This window comes from Catharus ustulatus, chromosome 16, assembly GCF_009819885.2.
Source record: "Catharus ustulatus isolate bCatUst1 chromosome 16, bCatUst1.pri.v2, whole genome shotgun sequence".
Taxonomy (NCBI): Eukaryota; Metazoa; Chordata; class Aves; order Passeriformes; family Turdidae; genus Catharus; species Catharus ustulatus.
Genome location: NC_046236.1, coordinates 6,663,097 through 6,683,324, shown reverse-complemented (window position 1 = coordinate 6,683,324; position 20,228 = coordinate 6,663,097). Strand labels below are relative to the sequence as shown.

Genomic DNA, 20,228 nt, shown 5'->3' with positions numbered 1-20,228 from the left:
AGTTCATTACCTTATAATTTACTTATACAATAACACACAATATACTCCTTATGGTTATAATATACAATAGTTATTAAGGGCATGATCTGACTCCTCACAGTGCAGAACCTTTCATGCCAGATGTTGTAAAAGCAAGCTCCTTGAAAAAGTTCAAGTAGTTTTTTAAATGTTAACTTTGATTCATTTGATGTTACAACAGTCCTTCTTTGAGAGCCTTTAACTGCCAGAGGAAAAAAAAAAGGAAAAAACCCCACAGTGTTTTCAGAATAGAGAAAAAAAGCCACCAAAGCTTAAGAGCCCTAAGAAATTGCTAATCTTGACTCTTACAGATAGGAAGATTCTTCACATCATTCTTCAGCTTGAGCTTACTTAACCTACTACACTCAACCACTGTAAAACATGAAGCAACATAAACTTAAAATGTCACTTTAACTTGTATTTCATCTTCTCTTCCAACATGGAACAGCAAAAGAATCCTTTCTTTGAATAATTTATTTTTTCTTACGAACACAGGTAGGTTAAAAATCACATTAACTTACAGAATTAGCAATGGCATGAACAACTCTGGAAAATCCGACAGCATCATTCAATTCCTCCTGTAAGCAAAGATTCTGACATTAGTGAGACATAAATACAAATATGGCCAAAACTGTACCTGCAAGCTGCCAGATGCCCCAGGTTTGCCTCAAACTTTTTCTCAGACATAGCCAAGAACAGACCACAAAGGAAATGTCAATATTTGGAAGACACTAGAGGTCAAAGCAGGATGCTGCTCACAGAATTTCCATTTTATGTAGCTCTAGTTCACTGTCAAGTAGGATGAGTCAAAAACTGCTGTCCTGGTTTGCCCCTGGCCAGAAGCCAAGAAGACACTCTGCCCTTTGCTCACTCCCCGCACCCAAAATTCAAAGACAGACAACAAAATTTGTGACAGCCCATCCCCTCCAGCCTCCTTGCTTTTGGGGGAGGGTGGGAGAAAAAGCCTTGACACTGTACAAGTGCTGTTCAGCAGTAGAAAAAATACATGGATGGTAGCACTGTATGGTGTTTTAGACACAAAGCAAAGCACAGCAGAATACAGGCTGCTACAAAGAAGGGTAACTTCACCCCAACCAGAGAGGTAACAGCTGCAGTCAGTTCACTGTCAGCACATGACCTCCAATAGTGCTCAGCAGCTATGACACTGCAAACAGCTTAGAAGGGATTAAAATTAACCTACATATCTTCACTGTACTTTTTACATATATTGTTATATATGCAACAGGTTGAATCTTGATTGTTACTCTTATTAAATCAGACCTACTTTGATGCTAACACAGACTGAGGAAGACATATTTTTCATTATTTATATAAACAAAACCAAGGAGAAACATTAAAATGTGTGACTCACATTATGTAATACTGTAGTTGCATAAACTGACTTTCAATTAATTTGGGGGGGTTTGACTACAACACAAACTGTTCTGTAACAGGTTTTTCTCTTTCAGGTGTAGAAGAACAATTTCTGCCTTGTGTTATCTGTCTTTATTCAACCAGAACTATAATTCAGTAAAAACATTCACTGTTACTGTAGTTCAGCTCTGAATGCTGCTAGCCCAAGCAAGTAATACCCCCATTAAAAGCACTTCAGAAAACCCAACTGTAGTATTAAATTGTTCCTTCTGCCTTCTGGAAAAAGAGATGTCACATGAGTTATATCTCTTTACATATCTCTTTCTTAAAAGGCTTTCAGCATTGAAATATTATTTGCTCCACCCAAACTGACTCTGTCTTGATATATGAAAGCAGATATCAGAGGAGTGTGATCAGGAACTCCCACAATTCAAGTTTTATGACTTCCTGAAATTTGCATCACTCAGTAAGCAAAATAGAACGTCCAAAAAACAGTGAAGAGTGCCTGAACACACCAGGTGTGGCCTCCTGGCCAGCTTGTTCCCACAGCAGTAGTGTACAGCATGGCTCCATCGAGAAATGACACATTCATTGCACAGGACACCAACTCGGACAAGCAAGAGCAAGCAAGCTTTGTAAGAGGAGAGACTGTGAATCCAAACCATGTAACAACTTGCTCAAGAATTTCTGCAAGAAACTGATGGTTCTTCTAACTAGGCCACATTTCTGTGACAGCAGAGATTCACATAAGGAGGTAGTCACTACTCCAGAATACTTATTCAGTATTCCACAAACTTTGATTTAAAAAAATTTTTAGAGTGCCTTGCAACTCTTTTAGCTCTGTTGCAAAGCCTAAGTTATCTGGTAGAATTTAGAAAATCAAATTCAGCCAGCCACAGCAAATCAAATGTAAACAATACCAAACCCTATCCTGCATTTTTGCATTGCTGAGTGAATTCAGAGATTCTCACCCTCCCTCTCTCACATAAACAAATGGAATTGAATTTATTTACCTGTTCTTTTGCTTGCTTCTGCTGCTCTCTTCTTTTTCGCTCCTCTTCATCTACCTTAGTAATTACAATGTATCTCTCCTTCTAAAACAAAAAATGTAGTTTGAGGAATGACTCTGAGAAGTTCAGATTTAAGGTTGTTGCAAGTTTTAAAATTTACATTGTAAAGAAAGCTGTCATACCTCAGCAGTAGTTACTTGGCAACACAACTGTTTCTATTGTAAGGCACCACATTATCACCTACTCCCAGAAGCTTACTTTAGAAGGCTGTATTTGATTCATCCACCAAACCTAATTTTTCCTAAACCCACTTTTTACTTTTAAAAAAAATATTATCAGCATTTCCTTGTAAATAGTTTGTTCCAAATACACTTTGAAGCAGAGATCTGTGCTGGGAAGTGAGGACACAGCAGAAGATGCTGCTGTTTTTCCCCTAAGATCACAACCTGCTTTTCACTAATACTCAATATCAGATCCACTGTATTTTAAAACACCTTTTAGTATCTGTTAAAAGAGTAATATTAAGCCACACAAATACATGCCCACACTCCATATGTTGTTCAGATATAATGTTTAGAAACTAGTTCACTCTATCCCATTTAAAATGCTTTGCATTTGCATAACAAAGCTCAAGTTACATCTAAAAACCAGAAGAGATGGTGAAATTGAGAAATAAAATTTCCTTTCAACAGAACAAATGTTAAAGGCAGTAACAGGCCTAATTACCTTATCTGACTCTAGAGTTTCCACGTGGATACCTTTTGGATATCTACATCAAAACAAATGAAAAGAAATATTAATAGCTATTCACTTGGCATTTAGCATATTGAAACCACAACAGTAATTTATAGAAATAATGAAACATGAAATTACTAAGTCTTAGGTGTAAAATAACTATTACAAGCCTCTTCTTAATTTTAACAATGCAAAATTTGAAGCAATACGATAGTTTAACTGGCCTCCTTACATTACCTAACAGTAACTAGCAGTTACACTATTTCCCATACTATTGTGGAACCTGTAACTTCTTATTTTGGTGATATTAAGTAAACATTGTTTGATATTTCATCACAATCTAGAATCTTTGCTTTCAAGAAATCCAAAACAATAATGCTGGTGAGAATGCTCTTATTTTACTTGCAGCCCCAAGACAGCTTCTTTGAAGACTGTATCTCTTCAATACATCACTTTTTTGAGGATTATTAACAACCCTGAACTTTCTGCTAGCAGTAGATTTTAATAGGAATTATTAACTCAAATGTCATCACCTCTGCTACAGGGTTGCATCACACCATCACAATCACATTTAATTTCCAAAATAACACCATACACAGAGCCATAGAAGATCCAACTGATAGCAAGAGACTATTGCCTATGCCTGCTTAACAGTAACAATTACTCTCCTAATCTCATTATAATAAACTAACCACAGCTGTGCAACCACTGCAGAATCAGCAAGTTTCCTTGTCCTCCAGCTACTCCTAAAATCAGTACTGGAGAGCACACTACAAACACTGTTGTGTCCTTTCCACCCTGACTCCTTGCAGAGTTTTGAGCCTCCGTCTCACTTACAAGCTGCCTCAAGCCACAAACCTTGGATGCATCAAAACACTGATGCACAAGAGAATACTTCAATAGAGAAAACGACCTGTGAAGAGGTGAGGACACAAGGGCAATCAATAACTTCACTCTCTTGCTTTAATTAGCTCCATGCCACCTTCACAGCTTGGCTTTCTCTCCAATACACACACAGTGTACACAGCTGTACTCACATAAAGCAACACTGCTGAGTGTTAAGAAAACAACTCAAAAACCCATTCTTCCATCCACTCAGAGAAGATGGAAGGATGTGTCAGACAAACATAAAAGTGCATGAAGCTATAGATACATGCTACATGAAGCTACAGATATTCTACAGATATGTTAAAAAATTACACTGAAAAATTGTTGAAAACACGTCTGCCTTTTTTATATTAGTTCCTCAGCTCACTTCTTGAGCTTCCATTTTCTAGAGAGAAGATTTATTTTATTTGCTTCCAGTGTAAAGTAACAGAGTGCCAGATTCAGTGCTGCAAAACTGAATTAACTCAACATACAAAAAAAGACTTGTGTATTTTCCACATCTTACTACTGCACTCAGAACAATGAAAATCTTACTCTAAAGCTTTAGAGTTTCTCCTAAGGCTATATATTTACTCCTATATTTATACAGTATACTAAGTTATCAGAAATGCTTATGCTTGACATCCAACAGAAAGCTATACCCATACCAGTACCTACTATAGAACTACTATTTTTTCCATATAAACCCCACAATCTGTATAAGCACATGCACTTTCTGTTCACTAAAAACCTAGCATGCTGCATTTGTTACATAATTCTAGGCTCTGTTTTTCTATTCAGAGATTTTACATAGGAATGATAAAATGAATACTAAGCTTCAATACCTAAATTAATCATCACAAATAAATTTCATGTAATTCATCTTCAGAACATTACAAAAGTCTTCTTTAAAGGGGAAAAAAATTCTAAATCAATCACCCCAAAGTTAAGTAGATCAGATCTTACCCAGATTTCTTATCAAAAGTACTAAAAATATACAGTAAGGCAGTATTACCAGTAACTTACTTCCAGCTCAAGGTCTGATAAATTAATTTCCTTTGAAATCTAAAACCAAAAGACAGTTATGTTACTAATAATCATTTTACAGAGTTTCTCCTAACAATGATTTCCAGTTTAAGCTGACTCTAAGGGTTCATTTGTAGATTTTTAAAGAGTCACTGCTAGCAGAACTGTAGGCTAGGAAGAGATTTACTGAATTCTGACACTCAGCTGCGAAGCTGTAAAGCCATTTCCACCATGTTTTACAGCTCCTCACACATCTCATCAGAGAGTATTCTGCAGTCATCATCCCTCCATAGAGATACAGTGATGGTACCTTATCCAAGGCATCTCCAAGGCTTATGGATCCCTTCAGCAGTAGCAAAAGGCAGCTCACACATACAAGACATTTCTTGGCTATACTTAAATATTTAACCACTACATGCAGAAGTTACAGCTCAAAATAAATTACAACATCCAAATACATCACCATGTTTTCTCAACATTCAAAATTAGTCAAATGTAGATTTTGCTACATTTAACCCAAGTAAACATATTCTTCCCTGTCACCCCCTTAATTCTGTACAACCAAAGAAAAAAAAATAGAAGAGATGCAATTTCAGAAACTGACCCTGTGCATGGCTCCAGTTCCAAACTTTCACTTTCTTCATTCTTTAATAAGTCTTCTATCTGTTCCCTGGAAGAAACAGATTATTTGCCTCTATATCTACTATTCTGTTTTTGTGGAAGCTTACAGCTCTCTCCAAAAGACAAGAAAATGCTTCATAACAAAAAAGCAGCATTTTACAAAGAGTGAATTAATAGCAATGGCTTCAATACATGAAAATATCGCTACTGTTCACATTTTAGTTTTAACAACATTAGAGGATATTAAACAGTGTTACTTACACTACTTTCTCAACGAATTTTTTCTGATCTTCAGGAATTGTTACAGGGCACTTTGTGGAATTAGGAGAAATGTATGACAGAGATCCTGCACCATTGGCTTGAGAACGTTTTTCATCATACTGTTCCCTTAGCTGCCTCTCTTCTTCCTGATTTAAATATGGAATTCCTAACAAAACAAAGTAAAAGCGCATAATAATTAGAGACAAATTAGGGAGGCACCGGGATTCAAGCACTTGCCTCTGTTACACCCCTGCAGGCTGAAAGTAAACCTTTCCCTTTCAGTGAACTGCTGTAGATGTGTGTCTGTCCAGCTGGTACCACAGCACTACAGAGCCTCCTCTGCACAGGCATGAGCCCCAGATCACAACCACAAAAGTACTGAGCACTTCTGTCCTTGCTCTGTGCCTCACGAGTCACAGGCTGCAGCAGCCCCAGTCACAGTGCACTGGGATCCCTTCCGTGCACATTGTTACTGATGTATCACACAGCTCCACACCTTGTTACTCTCTCTGCTCCTGCTTTGCCTCCATACAAAAAAAACGCAACCAAGCTCTCATTAGTTACTGGGAATTCCCGTTCTCCTGAACTACACAGTGAATTCTTGCAAAGGGAGTTACCATCAGCAAACAGAAGACTGGATAAGAATAATTCAAGAACTTCATTATGTGTTAAGACAGTATCATGGATGGCAGCCTTTTTTCTTTTTGCAGAAAACAATGAGAGTGTCATGATAAATTGCACGGACAATGAAAGAAATTGAAAAAAACCAAAACAACTCACCGTTGCGAAAAACTTTATTAAAATCAAATCCTTGGTTTGCTAAAAAATCTATACTTGAACTCTGCAAAAGAGAAAAAGGCTTTACAATTGGCAAAAGTGGGTGTGGCATAAAAGATCAGTTATTTTCACACTTTTTAAGAAATTATAGAGTCCAAAGCCAAGAACAACCAAGTTTGTGACCCTAAAGAAGCCACTTTAGAGAGTTTAGGTTATGCTACTTTTCTTGTTGATTTTCAACTTCCATAAGGTACAAGAACAACTAATATGCTAAGGGATAAAGATGAAAGAACAAACTATGCAAAGAGAGGAAACTGAAGAAAGCAAAATGTGGTTCAGGAGAACAAATCTGAGACCAGAAAAATGCTGGCAAGAGCCTGAGAAGCAGTGAAAGTGAGAGAAGCAGATGAGAATAAATGATTTTAAAAGGCAAGGAAACTGGAAGTTCAATGAGAAAGGGGAAAAAAATAGAAACGTCTTGCCAAGTTTGGAACACTATCTCAAGAAACCACAGAATGTAAAGCGCAACAAGATTTAAAAACTGAAGTCAAGGATATTCCCTTAAAGCTCATTTTTGGGATTGCTCTTAAATGATGCTTATTTATGTTATAAGAAAAAAAAACAATCCAGAAACTTACATTTTTCTACCTTTTAAGCTGAAGTTTGTTTCAGGTATACCTTAACCAAATAAAATTAAATTGTTTTTCTACTAACCTGACAGACAAACTTGACATCTGGTGAATTTCTGTTAAAGGGTTTTGGAAAAATATAGAAGTTAAATGACTTCATTATATACCTGTAGAAAAGATGAGTTACATGTCAATACAACTTGTCAGTATTACTTTAGAAAATCCTCAATTAAGAAAACAAGAAATAAGATAATAACATACTTTTCTTCTGTGTCATCATATTTAAAAGTGCAAAGGCCAAACTGAAAGAGCAAAAAATCCATGGAATGCTGGAAAGGAAAGGAAAACTTTGCATGAGAATAAAACATGTATACATTTAAAGATTACCAGGGTGCATCCACATATGATTTCTCTCCATTTCAAAATTAAGTAAAGTGAATCTTCTTAACCAATGTTTGTTTTGCTGGTAATTTTAAAGTAAACACACCAGAGTTTTCCCACTAGTTTTCATCCCCATGTAATCATCTTTCTATTGGTCCAACATGACTTTACTATGCACTTCATTCCACAGAGACAAGAACTGAGGGAAGTTCTATCTCTCTTTCCTCCTGTTGGTCACACACACAAGATGTTGCACCAAAAGTAGCTTCAGTTTTCATTTTAGTCCATGTAAACACTTTACCTTTTTAAGTTTCTGATACCTTTCTTCTGGAGTGTCAAAGCCATTTGTTAATGCACTAACTGAAGGCCCATCACTGATTCCTGAAAAAGTAGAACATATTTTGCTTGGGGTAAGCTTTTTCAAAACTAACCACAGCAAAGAAATGCAGCTACTGGCAATTTAAGAAAAATGGTTTCACTTAAAGTATGTGTTATAATTATTCAATTTGACAAAAAAACTACTGCAATGAGCCACTCATTTTAATAGCGGTACACTAGAAGCAAAGTTCTGTCATTTAGGCTCCTATTAACATGTCAGTAACAGGCCAAGACCTATCAGTACCCTAATGTACATGAGCTTCACAACACAATGCAGGACCAAAGCCAAACTAAAAATGGAAAAAGTGTTGCCCAGAGATTTATCGAGTAACTTAGTCACCTTAAGCAAGATGCAACAACTGTACTTCCACAAACACCACGTGTAACAAAACCTAATCTTGCTCTCATTTATATTTCACGGATGAATGGAATTCTGCATCCCAAAAGCAAAGTACCTACTGAAGCATCTCTGTGCTGCACATACCATCAGGGTTTCACAAACACGCACGTTCTTAGTGCTGCCTTTCCCTATCCAAACACTTGCAGGATCTCTCTCACTTATCCCAATCCATTGCTTTCATGGAACACGCAACACCTTGTTATTTTTACCTTGAGCTGCAACAACTCTGAGTTGTCATGTTGAAAGATTACTGTGGCAGCACAAGCAGCACGAACACGACATGTATCTTTGACCAAAGCCTTGCTATTGCACATGTAACAAGTGGTTTAATCACTCTGTGGCAGCCTCAGCTTTAGCTGTTCCAAGCCAATCCTGAGACACATCACAGGAGCGAACTCGGGCACCGACTTCAAACTATTCCCCCTCAGATACTGCCAACAGTTCACAATCACAAAACAGGTGCAACTGTACCTGAAAACTCTCCATCGATGGCCAGGAAATCCGACTCTTCAATGGCTTCATACACTTTGTTTAGGTTATCCTTAAAATCTGTGGGCAAAGGGTTAAAACACACCTGAGACTACGAACCGCATCCTCCGGCAGCCCGGCGCCCCTCGGGCGGGCAGGGGCGGCCGGGGCCTGCCCGCCGCCCCCTCAGCCTCGGGGCCGCGCCTCCCGCTCAGGGCTGCGCCTCATGGGTGAGCGGGGGAACGGAGACCCCTTCGCCATGAAGGAGAGGCTGAGGCCGGAGCGGCCGCCAGCCCAGGGCAGGGACGCCGGGACACCGGGACAGCTTAGCGCCAGCGGCGCACAGCTCCGCACGCAGGGGCGGGTGATCACTCACTGCTCCTGATCACCTCCATCCCGCGCCCCCGCCCGCCGGAGCTCGGCCCGGCACCGCCCGGCACCGCCCGCCGCCGCCGCCGCCGCCGAGCGCTTCCGGGGCCGCCCCGCGCGCCGCACGTGAGCGCGCACGTGAGGCCGGCCCGCCGCCATTTCCTACCGGGGCGGAGCCCTCAGGGCCGGCCCGCCCTGTGCGCCCGCGGGGCCTGCCGCAGCCTGCCATAGCCTGCCGCAGCCTGCCACAGCCTGCCGCAGCCTGCCGCAGCCAGCCATAGCCTGCCACAGCCTGCAGCAGCCTGCCATAGCCTGCGATAGCCTGTCATAGGCTGCCTCAGCCTGCCATAGCCTGCAGCAGCCTGCCATAGCCTGCCATAGCCTGCCATAGCCTGCCATAGCCTGCCTCAGCCTGCCATAGCCTGCAGCAGCCTGCCATAGCCTGCCGCAGCCTGTCATAGCCTGTCATAGCCTGTCATAGCCTGCAGCAGCCTGCCATAGCCTGCCTCAGCCTGCCATAGCCTGCCGCAGCCTGCGATAGCCTGCCACAGCCTGCCACAGCCTGCCACAGCCTGCCTCAGCCTGCCATAGCCTGCCGCAGCCTGCGATAGCCTGCCACAGCCTGCCACAGCCTGCGATAGCCTGCCACAGCCTGCCACAGCCTGCCATAGCCTGCCTCAGCCTGTCATAGCCTGTCATAGCCTGCCGCAGCCTGCCATAGCCTGCGATAGCCTGCCGCAGCCTGCTATAGCCTGTCATAGCCTGCCACAGCCTGCCGCAGCCTGCCATAGCCTGTCATAGCCTGCCTCAGCCTGCCATAGCCTGCCTCAGCCTGCCATAGCCTGCCGCAGCCTGCCATAGCCTGCCATAGCCTGCCATAGCCTGCCATAGCCTGCAGCAGCCTGCCATAGCCTGCCACAGCCTGCCATAGCCTGCCGTGTGCTCCGGCGGGCCGCGGGACCCGAGTGGCTGCAGCAGGGCTGCGGGGGGAAAGGAAGTCTTACATCAGCCGCAGTTCTGTGCGGTGTGGTGAAATGTCATTGATGTGGGCTTCGGCCTCAAAGCGTAACTAGCACCAGCAAGGAAGAAGGGATGGGACTCTGCCTAGGAGACACCAGGACGATGGTGGAGAGCTGCTAGCGACGGTGCCTTAATGATGATAATTGCAGGGGAACTGGACGCCTTGGCGTATGCCAAAAGGAGCGTGTTGCTGTGAAGGAGCGGCGCTTTGGCAGCTCGCTGTGGAAGAGCAGCGCCCAGCAGGACGGGCCCGCAGGACGGGCCCGCAGCAGCGCTGTGCAAGGCAGACCTGCCCCGGAGAGAAGGTGCTGCAGGGACACAGGGCAGGGGGCACGGGCGGCACAGGAGTTCAGTTTGTGCTGCAGGGATGGGGTTCACAGGGCTCAAAGCCTCTGTTCCAGAATTCCAGCAGAATGAAAACAACGGAAAAATTCAAACTGTGGGGGGTAATTTCTGCATACAGAAAAAGATAAATTATTATACAGGATTTGGTGGAGAGAGCTTTTAAAGATTCTTCAATATTAAGTGTCATCTTTTCAGTGTAAGTGATTTATTCAACAGACATTCCCAGCAAATCACCTAATATGATTAAATGGCTCCCAGTAAGATGTTAGTTAAAGTGGCAGAGGGTTTTTTTTTTGCACTAAATTGGCTGAAGCCTAATTTTTTAGTTACTCCTCAGTTTTTAAAGATGCATTTCTGCAGTTTCTAGTTAAAGTGCTCATGGCACTTCAAAGTGGCTGATGGCTGTTTTAGGAGCTTGACATTTCCTCCCAAATAGCTGACAAATCTGGGACTCTGCTTCTCTCACCCACACAATAAACACCAAGTCAAACAGTATGATACTGTAATAAAGTACTTCAATAGGAATTGAAGTACTATGTCTTAGAGATTAGATATTTTTTTACTTCAACATGTATGTGGTGTTATGTAAGCAGTAGGAAAACCCAAGAAGTGGGAGAGGGCAATACAAGCAGTTAGTTTGAGATTCCATGGCTTTTTATATGTCAAAAGTTTATAAAACTGGAGCAGAAAGGCCCTTTTTTCACATCATTCAAATCTGCTGCACAGACTCTCAAACACGTGTGTGCTCTTTTACTTTAGTGAATATTGAATGTGAAGCTAAGTGAAAAGATATAAAGAAGTAGTTAAAAACTACATTCTAGAGTAAGTATTCTGGGCTGCATTTTCACCTTGCATACCAAGGTAGATCTAGATGCACTTCCTCTGATCTAGAAGAGGTTGAATTCTTTCATGTTAGATTAGTTTAAAGATCTGCTGATTCTCTAGGGGAAAAAGGGATAATATGAGAGAGAAAACAATGAGAGACTATTTTCTTTCTTGAAATAGGCTGGAATAATTAATTGAAATATCATTTGAACTAGACTTGTATTTCATATCAAACTGGAACAAAATCTTAAAATGTCACTGTGTGGAACAGTTGAGTAAAATACATCTTAGAGCTATTAAAAATTCACAGAATCAATTGGGTTGGAAAAAACCTCTGGGATCATTGAGTCCTACCTGTGACTAAACACCACCATATCACACAGACCATGGCACTCAGTGCAATGTCCAGTCCTTGAACGCCTGCAGGGACGGTGATTCCACCGCCTCCCTGTGCCGCCCATTCCAATCTCTGATCACCCTCTGCTAATGTCCAACCTGAACCTGCCCTGGTGCAGAGCAAAGCCATGTCCTGTCACTTGTGCCCTACCTGGCTACAGCCTCCTGGCAGAGTGTGGAAGGGAGTGAACCGATTCTTTTGGGACTAGTCAAAAAGAATTTCAGTAAGGGAACAGGAACTGATGGAAGTAATTGTGAATGTGTGGCTAGACAGACTCTTATGTGGTAAGAACAGTGTCTGTGCAGGATGCGTTAGCACTGCAAATCAAACTAGCAGCTAGAAGTCTCATTTACTTCTAAGGTTACACCTCGAATCTTTATTTTAAAATCAACCTTGAACAGTTTCTGCGAAGGAAGGCTACCTGGGTGCGTAGTGAGAAGGGTACCTCAGTTCTCACGAATATGGGAGTGCGTGTATTCCCGGGACTGGGAGTGTAGCAGCGCTCAAGTGCGGTGATTTAAACGCTCGAAATCCGAAGGCGAGCGGCGGCGGCGCTGCCAGCGGCCGCGCTGAGGGAGGAGCGCGGTGCCGCCGTGCCCGCGGGGCGGAAGCGGCGGGGCGGGCCCGGCCCCTCCTCGGCCCGGGCTGCAGCCGGGGCGCCGCGGGGCCCGAGCCCGCTGCAGGCTGTCGGACCGCGGCCTGAGCCTGGGGTAGGCTACCGGAGCCGGGCCCGAGCTGCTGCAGGCTATCGGAGCGGGGCCCGAGCCGCTGCCCGGTGTCGGAGCGGGGCCGCCCCCGCGCCGGCCCGGCCCGGCCGTGCTGCGCCCGGGAAAGCAGCGCGGAGTGCAGGAAGCTGGAGCCGGGAAGAGAGGGAGAGGAGCTCGAAGCATTCTGCTGCTGGCTTTTGGCGCTGACCGAGCGGTGAAATGTTTTTCCTGTATTTTCCACAGAAATCCTGTTGCTTCTGCCTTTCAGGAAAACTAGAAGAATGTTTTTGGGTGGAAAATCTTGTTTTTCTTTCTTCTCTTAAAAGTGCTGTTTCAGATTTGTTTTAGAAAGCCAACAGTCTGTGCTTTGCCAGGGAAATACAGGTTTGGAAGTCTGAGAATTCTAATTTCACTATTGGTTTCTGTTTCTGTGCTTGGGGTTTTTTTGTAATTTCTGCTTGCGTGCTTATCTCTTCGTGCTTGATCTGGATGTTAAGTTGGTTAGTTAGTAGCAAGCAGAAGCCACATGGTGGAGAGTGTAATCATATTTTGGCTTGGTAGTGCCTAAGGAGAAAATTGTCTGGTTCTTGGTATTTCTAACGTATCGATGAGTGAGTGATCTGGATCAGTGTTTTTCTTAAGAAGCTATATACTGCTATCTAAGAGAATGGAGTAGGAACATCAAGAAATAGGTTTATATTGTTTGTAAGCTTGGAACCATCTTAAACTCTTCTTACCTGTGCATTTTCTGTAATACTAACAAAGTAACTACAAGTAAAGTTAATGTGGAGTTTAAAGCTTTGCTGAGAAGGTGTGCAGATCAATCCCTTATATTCTAAAGCATATATCTTGGTGGATCAATTCCCAGAAATGTCTAGCATTGACCTCTGTTAGTAATGTTTTAGTCCATATGCTTGGGAAGAAGAGGGATGAAGCAAATTAGATCGTCATGTTATACTGGTATTTTATTTTTGTATCCTCTAATGGTACTTTTTAATGATATTTCCTTTGACTGGTTTCTTTTACTAAAACCCTGCTTAAAACTACTGTCAAAAGTCATGTGATTCATAGTGAGTTATGCTGTTTCACTTTCATGTATTTTGTAACACGGGAGAAGAAAGCATAGGGAGATTGAGCCCACCTGTTTACACCTAGAATCTGGTTTTGATTGTACTTGAAAAAGTAGATCATGTTTCATTTTGGGGAGGGCTGAGTTACTTTAATTTAAAACCGAGTGACAAAAGCGGTGAATCACATTGCTTAGAATTATAAATTTCTACAACAGCTGTTTTCATGTTGCTTTGCAGATGTAATGCCTTATCTGATTTGAAGATCTAAGAGAGCTTTGTGTAAGGCATAAAGGAAAATGGAAGAAGATGAGACTTTAGGAGGCGAAACAGAGAGGGCAAAAGTTGAAGCGTGTGCTACTCCTGGCGTGGGTCGGCAGATCTCAGTCAGTGAGTTCCTGTGCCACTGCTGCTACGACATTCTGATCAATCCCACCACCCTGAACTGTGGGCACAGCTTCTGTAGGCATTGCTTGGCCTTGTGGTGGGTATCGTCCAAGAAGAATGAATGCCCTGAATGCAGGGAAAAATGGGAAGGATTCCCCAAAGTCAACATCCTCCTCAGGTGAATGAACTATGTTGTGAATGTCTGTTTTACATAAATGAAACCACAGAAATTAGCTATCTGGTTTCTTCTGCTGCAGATATTCTTAGATTATTGGTAGTCTGTCACAAAGAAATTTAAATCCCAAAGACTTTCAGTTTGTGTACTTGTAATGAACTGTTCAAGCACATGGAATTAAGGGGAGGTTGGTTGGTTTTGTTTTGAGGGAGGAGCTTTGTTTAAGGGGAGGGCTTTCCTCCATTCTAAATTTTTTGGGAGATGGAAAGAGGGATCCTCAGTCTTCTAATATAGCTGGTTGTTTTCTAATAATTCTAAGTTAGATTGATCTTGGATAATTGTGTAGTAATTTCTGTAATAGGAATTATTTATTGGAAGAAATGTGATCACATTGTAGAGCATTGCTAAAAGCATCTATTTGCTGTCTTGAATTACCCACAAGCTGTTTTGTTAGTAATACTTTATCTGGGTTAATAATATTTAAATAAATAGATGGTAGGATTGATGATAGGCTTTTATGTTGTCTTTTGCTTAGCATTTTTTAATAATTGAGGCTTGCCAGTGGCACACAGAATTCTAATTTTATATAAGGAGTAACTTGGGAGTTATGTGGTATTTTAGCTTTAGAAGCTAAGGAAAATGTTGTTTGGCAGTGACTGATGTAATTCTAAGTTTAGTAAGCTTTAATAACTAATTTTTTCTTGCTTTCAAAGATGATAATCTTCAGTAAGGGCTGGAAATCAAAAATCAAAAAATTAGTCCCTTTTCTAAATATTAAGACTCAATGGTTATAGTATAATGACAGATATTTTTCCTATTAGGGATGTTATTGAAAAGCTATTTTCTGATGCCATTGAACAAAGAAAAGAAGACATTGAACAAAACAGTGATGTAGCACGCAGCTTAGCAACTTTCCAAAAATATGGGAATGACCAGATGCCTACAGTTTCGAACACAGGAAGAATTAATCCTCGAGGAGGGTTTTTCTCCGGCGTTCTGACAGCTTTAACTTGTGTAGCAGTAAGTTTCATCTGGTTGGTTTTCTGTATTTTCTTCCCTAAGCATGCAATCAAATATTCTTAAATTACATGCACAGTAAAAAGATTGTCAGCACAGAAGAGACTCCAGCTGGGCACAGTAAGTAAAGTGGCCTTCAGAGCCGTCTGTCAGGAGCTACAATTGCATTGTACAGCAAATGGAAGGTAGTGAGTAAAACTTCAAAATACTTTCTTATAACCTGAATATTCTAGTCTCCATGAAATGGAAGACTCTACGTGTCAAGCCTCTTTTTGGGTGTTTATTTATATCATTTGTATATTTGCTTTGCAAGTAAAGGATCTTGGTTTATTTATCTTTGTAATCTACCTGTAGGTAGTTCTACTTGGCTATCACTGGAGTAGTAGAGAATTTGAAGATGATCTTCTTGTCCACAAGCCTGTTGCTAGATGGACTGCTGAGGAGGTGATATTCTGGCTGGAGCAGCTGGGCCCATGGGCTTCACATTACAAAGAAAGATTTTTACTGGAGAAAGTAAATGGAAGGTGAGAGGCCTGATGGTCAAGGACAATTATTATGTGGTTGGACTGCTGATAGATTCCTTAGGGATGGCTTATTGTGAAATGTCTGTACTGTGTTACGTAGATTGTGGGAGTATTCTGTTGATGTATCACAGTAAATCTCAGAAGAAGTTTTAACAACTGCTGTTGAAGACTTCTGGTAGTAGATACTTAGCAAGCTACCTGAAAATTGTTTAAGAACTTTTTAAAATGCTGACAATGCAGACTGAAATGAGACCGAGAGTAAAATTCTGCTGATGTATTATCCACCCCTTCTGCCTTTCTTGTGGAAATATGCATGGGCTGTATGCATATGTATTCCACCCAAGAGCCATGCTGAAAGCAGGCAAAAGGAAACTGGAAAAGAAGGAAATCTAAAACCCAGGCTCTGCGATGCAGTTGGTGTAGAGCACTTGATATGCAATGTAATGATGATCTTTTGAAGTCCCTGCCAACCCCAAGTATTCTACCATTCCTTAACCCAAAAGGTGCTGCCTTATGTCAGGAGCTTATTGTTTCAGTATGCAGTTGTGTATTTGTTAGTCATCTTTTTTTAGTCAATAGGCACTGTTTACCTTTTTAATTCTTCTGCTTTTGTAGACTCCTCCTAACATTGACTGAAGAGGATTTCACCAAAGAGCCTTACAGTGTAGAGAACAGTAACCATAGGAGAGCTATTATGGCAGAACTGGAACGTGTGAAAACTTTAGGTGTTAAACCACCACAGAATCTCTGGGAATATAAGGTAAATTTTTTATAAAACGTATCATGTCATGTATATTAATTTTTAAAGTAAAAGAAGATTCTCTTGAAGTCAGGAGAAGTGTTAAAAGTGGTGGAATTACTGTGTGAAAACTGCTCAGTTTAATGAACAAACAAGTCTTTGAAAAATGATTGTCAGAAAATCTAAGAACTGGCATGTCCCTTTCATTTTATTTTTTCACTGAGTGGAACTTGATAATTTGATACCTTTTAGGCCATAAACCCAGGAAAATCACTCTTTCTTCTGTATGCACTGAAGAGTTCTCCAAGACTCAGTATGCTATACCTATACTTGTTTGATTACACAGAAGCTTTCCTACCTTTCATCCACACAATTTGTCCTATGCAAGAAGACAAGTATGAAGATACTGTCACAAAACTGCTTGTAAGTATTCAAACCATTAAATATGATGCTTGCTTAAGTTATAAACACTTTAAGATTAGGAGCATAAAAACACATGATGTAATTATTCATTTCATCTCTTTGCACTGTGGCTTTAAAAACAACAGACCTACAGAGGAAGTGGTTCTTTGATTTTATCGTATGCAACCAGCAGTGTTGCAACCATTACCTTTAATAGGATTGATTTTAGGCTTTCAAGACTTTACATCTGTGAAACTGATTCTTCTGAAGTTCACATGACTACAGAAAGTGATGTTCTAATCTAATGGAAATTACTGCATTACAGTATTATTTACTAGCAAGTATAATAAAGATAAATTACTATTTTCAGTGTATAAAACGCCCATCTTTTCAACAAAAGACTGTTGTAAATAATCCAGTATTAAGTCAGTTTAATAGAAAATTGGTTAAGTCTTTTTTTTAATCCTAATTTACAGGACCTTAAAGATCCTTCTTGGAGGCAATGGAGAGAATTCACTGTGAAGTATTTATTTTTGCCATACCAGTTGATAGCTGAATTTGCTTGGGATTGGCTAGATGTGCACTACTGGACATCAAGATTTATAATTGTAAATGCCATGTTGCTCTCTGTTCTGGAATTATTCTCCTTTTGGAGGCTCTGGTCAAGAAGAGAATTGAAGTAAGTCTTACTAAGCTTGTGGAGAGGGTAGGAAGAACATAGCCTTATGAAGAGAAAGTATCAGCCTTACAATTTCACAATTGCTCACTGAAATGAGTGTCTAACCCAAACTCTGAGGTTAATAACAACATGTGAATCTGCATTCCCACATATGCTACTGCTTGCTTTTGAATGCCTTTACTTTTGTGCATGCTTCCAAGGATTTCTTAGAGGTGGTTTTACTTACCAGATTTAGCAAATGTGGAAACTGTAACAAGCATGTTCTTAACCACTGGGAGATACTAAACTTTACCTTGAGAACTTCCTCTTAAGGTGCCTGATATTAGCTGTCAGCTGAGAACTACATACATCAGAATGTAGTCATGATACAGTGTAGTTACTGCAGGATGAGTCCTCAGAATCATAAGTTTAGTTACACTGATACTAGTTCTGATAATTTGTCAGAATTTCTGTTTCCTGTTATTATCTCAGTCTTAATTCAAGCATATTAACATTCATAGTTGGTGTGATCTTTGGCAATTCTATGGGAGAGTCTCGTTTTGGTGTGTAGTGGGTTTTTCCCTTTGCCAGCCGATAGAGGGCACAAGGTGCCCAGAACAGCTCAGGGAACCTGGGACAACCTGAAGCAGAGCTGGGACGTGGCACTGGAACCTGCTGGGCTTCAGGGCCTGAACCAGTGCTTCCTCTTTAAATCTCGTACTACTGGCTTTTAAGAAACTTCTTCTGGAATGCAAAATGGTCTTTTATACAGATGCCCGAGTAAGGGCCAAGTAATTTAAAGCTGTAGCACCTATTAGCTTTTCTTAGAGCTGGGTGAAAACAAACCAGAAAGTTCCTCTAAGCCTTTCCCTTTCCTTTTTCACAGGACTGTTCCTCACAGAATGTGGAGACATTTCTGGAAAGTCTCAACCCAGGGACTCTTTGTTGCCATTTTTTGGCCTTTTATTCCTCAGTTTGTCTGCAATTGTTTGTTTTATTGGGCCTTGTATTTTAACCCAGTTATAAACATTGATCTTGTGGTTACAGAGATCAGGCGTCTGGAGACACAAGTGCAGTGATTGGCATTGGAACTCATGAGCTGTTTAGCTTTTAAAATGGACATTGTGAATAAACTTTGCTTTTTTTTCTTTATCTATGTAGCAGTGAAAATGTTGGACTTAATTTAAACATACAAAAAAAGCTTTAAGGTAAGTTACTCTTTAACCAGCTGATTCCAAATTGATGAAGGAAAAAGGGATTTTCTGTTGGAAAAAAAAAGCACATTCCTGTATAGCCATATAAAACTCATACAGTCATCTCACCTTATTTGTATCAGATAAATTTCTTTATTCTGTCCTGAGAATTCTGTGTATTTTCAAGCCTGCCTTAAAATCAGTGTCTTCTGCACTGCTACAGTTCTTTCTTTCTTTTTCTTTTTAAACTTAGCATTTCATACCAGCAATGTGTTCCTCAATTTCAGTTTGCCAAAGGAATGCCCTTCCTGGATAGACTGGATGTTGAAAGAACTTTATTTATTTCAGTCTTCTTTACATGTAGCATTGTGACTGCCCTATATACAGCCTCACAGTAGAGTTTGTTACAAAATTCCTGTAGTTGAAGGCAGTGACTACTTGAATTTTCTTGTGTCTTGGAAAGTGTGGTAATTATCATGGAAATTTTCTTATTCCAATCAGTTAAGCTTCATCAGTAGCTCTTTTCACTCTCTCTTCTTGACTTCTGTTGCTAATTCTTAAATTCAGGGTTTTCTCTTAAAAAGAATTATTTTGGAGAAGTGACCTGACACTGTAATTATTTACAGCAATATAGTGTGTGTGTATATCTATGTCTGTGAGCAAGTATTGACTGGAAAGTTATTTTGTGTAAACAGGATTGACATTTGTTAATATGTTCCTTTGACTGAATCAAAAGGTAAGATTTTTTTCAAGAACTTTGTCCTCTTGCATTCTGCATTGGTTTGCTGTTTTGTTTATTTCATTTGTGTCAATAATGTGAACTAAATTCGGCTATGAATATTTTTCATGATTAAAGATCTCTCTTGAAATCTTAACTCTTCCTATAGAGGTGGGTTATTTTGTTTGGGTTTTGACTTTTTTAATCTTGAAGTACATGTCATTAGTTTTGACCTGTCCAAACCTGTTCTTTAGCCCTGCACCTTTGAGTAAGTTGAGGTGGATGAAAGTAGACATAAAACACTCCTGGCTATAGCTGTTAAAGTCAGTAGTTACAAAAAAAGTGTATTATTCAGCAGTTCGTGGTACTGATTTCTCTTATCTATGAGGTGACCCTAGCTAAAACCAGCTTTACATCCTGATGAGGTGTAAACCTCACTTCACTTCTGAGCTTCATGAGCTCTTGCTGTGCAGATCAAACACTTTTGGGAAAGCCAGTTGGTCCCAACAATTTGTACATTTTTTCATGTTTCTGTTTTGGTGATGGTTTGCATTTGCATTCTTAAACCTGGCTCTAAAGTTCTAAGGGTGGAATTCCTCCCTGTGCTTACAGGTAATTCAGGGTGTACATAGAGTAAGGAGTTTGAGCATATCAAATAAGCAGCTGTTTAGAAAACTATTTAAAAATTAATATATAGGTCTTCTTCAATGCAGGTAGGATTACTCCAGGTGAATCAATTT

General features: G+C 40.6%; 2 protein-coding genes across 4 annotated transcripts in view; one reads left to right on the top strand and one right to left on the bottom strand.

Annotated features, from left to right (window-relative positions):
- The window catches only part of PARN (poly(A)-specific ribonuclease), a 43,514-nt gene extending 34,123 nt beyond the window's left edge, over positions 1 to 9,391 (bottom strand). Inside the window, exons 1-12 of one of the 2 annotated variants that reach the window (XM_033074371.1) lie at positions 9,322 to 9,391; positions 8,949 to 9,026; positions 8,001 to 8,080; positions 7,580 to 7,647; positions 7,404 to 7,485; positions 6,693 to 6,753; positions 5,913 to 6,078; positions 5,635 to 5,700; positions 5,031 to 5,069; positions 3,129 to 3,171; positions 2,406 to 2,486; positions 540 to 596 (exon numbers count right to left, since the gene is read on the bottom strand). In XM_033074371.1, the coding sequence (XP_032930262.1) occupies positions 540 to 596; positions 2,406 to 2,486; positions 3,129 to 3,171; positions 5,031 to 5,069; positions 5,635 to 5,700; positions 5,913 to 6,078; positions 6,693 to 6,753; positions 7,404 to 7,485; positions 7,580 to 7,647; positions 8,001 to 8,080; positions 8,949 to 9,026; positions 9,322 to 9,340 (840 nt within the window). In that variant the 5' untranslated portion in view covers positions 9,341 to 9,391. Of the gene's footprint in view, positions 1 to 539; positions 597 to 2,405; positions 2,487 to 3,128; positions 3,172 to 5,030; positions 5,070 to 5,634; positions 5,701 to 5,912; positions 6,079 to 6,692; positions 6,754 to 7,403; positions 7,486 to 7,579; positions 7,648 to 8,000; positions 8,087 to 8,948; positions 9,027 to 9,321 lie in introns of those variants that run through there. The other variant, XM_033074372.1, reaches the window with a different exon arrangement.
- An 829-nt stretch (positions 9,392 to 10,220) lies between these two features.
- Positions 10,221 to 19,645, top strand: BFAR (bifunctional apoptosis regulator). 2 transcript variants are annotated; one of them, XM_033074113.2, is made up of 8 exons: positions 10,221 to 10,639; positions 13,916 to 14,240; positions 15,059 to 15,257; positions 15,609 to 15,778; positions 16,394 to 16,538; positions 16,770 to 16,940; positions 17,396 to 17,598; positions 18,464 to 19,645. In XM_033074113.2, the coding sequence occupies exons 2-8, from the start codon at positions 13,975 to 13,977 to the stop codon at positions 18,654 to 18,656; spliced, it is 1,347 nt and encodes a 448-aa protein (XP_032930004.1). In that variant the 5' UTR covers positions 10,221 to 10,639; positions 13,916 to 13,974; the 3' UTR covers positions 18,657 to 19,645. The 2 variants fall into 2 exon arrangements, with proteins under 2 accessions (XP_032930004.1, XP_032930003.1); XM_033074112.2 differs by lacking the exon at positions 10,221 to 10,639 and adding an exon at positions 12,678 to 12,822.
- Positions 19,646 to 20,228: the final 583 nt, after the last annotated feature.

Coding starts and splice junctions, on each gene's coding strand:
- BFAR (XM_033074113.2), top strand. CDS start 13,975: ATGGAAGAAGATGAGACTTTAGGAGGCGAAACAGAGAGGGCAAAAGTT. Junction 14,241..15,058: donor AAAGTCAACATCCTCCTCAG/GTGAATGAACTA, acceptor TTTTCCTATTAG/GGATGTTATTGAAAAGCTAT. Junction 15,779..16,393: donor CTGGAGAAAGTAAATGGAAG/GTGAGAGGCCTG, acceptor CTGCTTTTGTAG/ACTCCTCCTAACATTGACTG.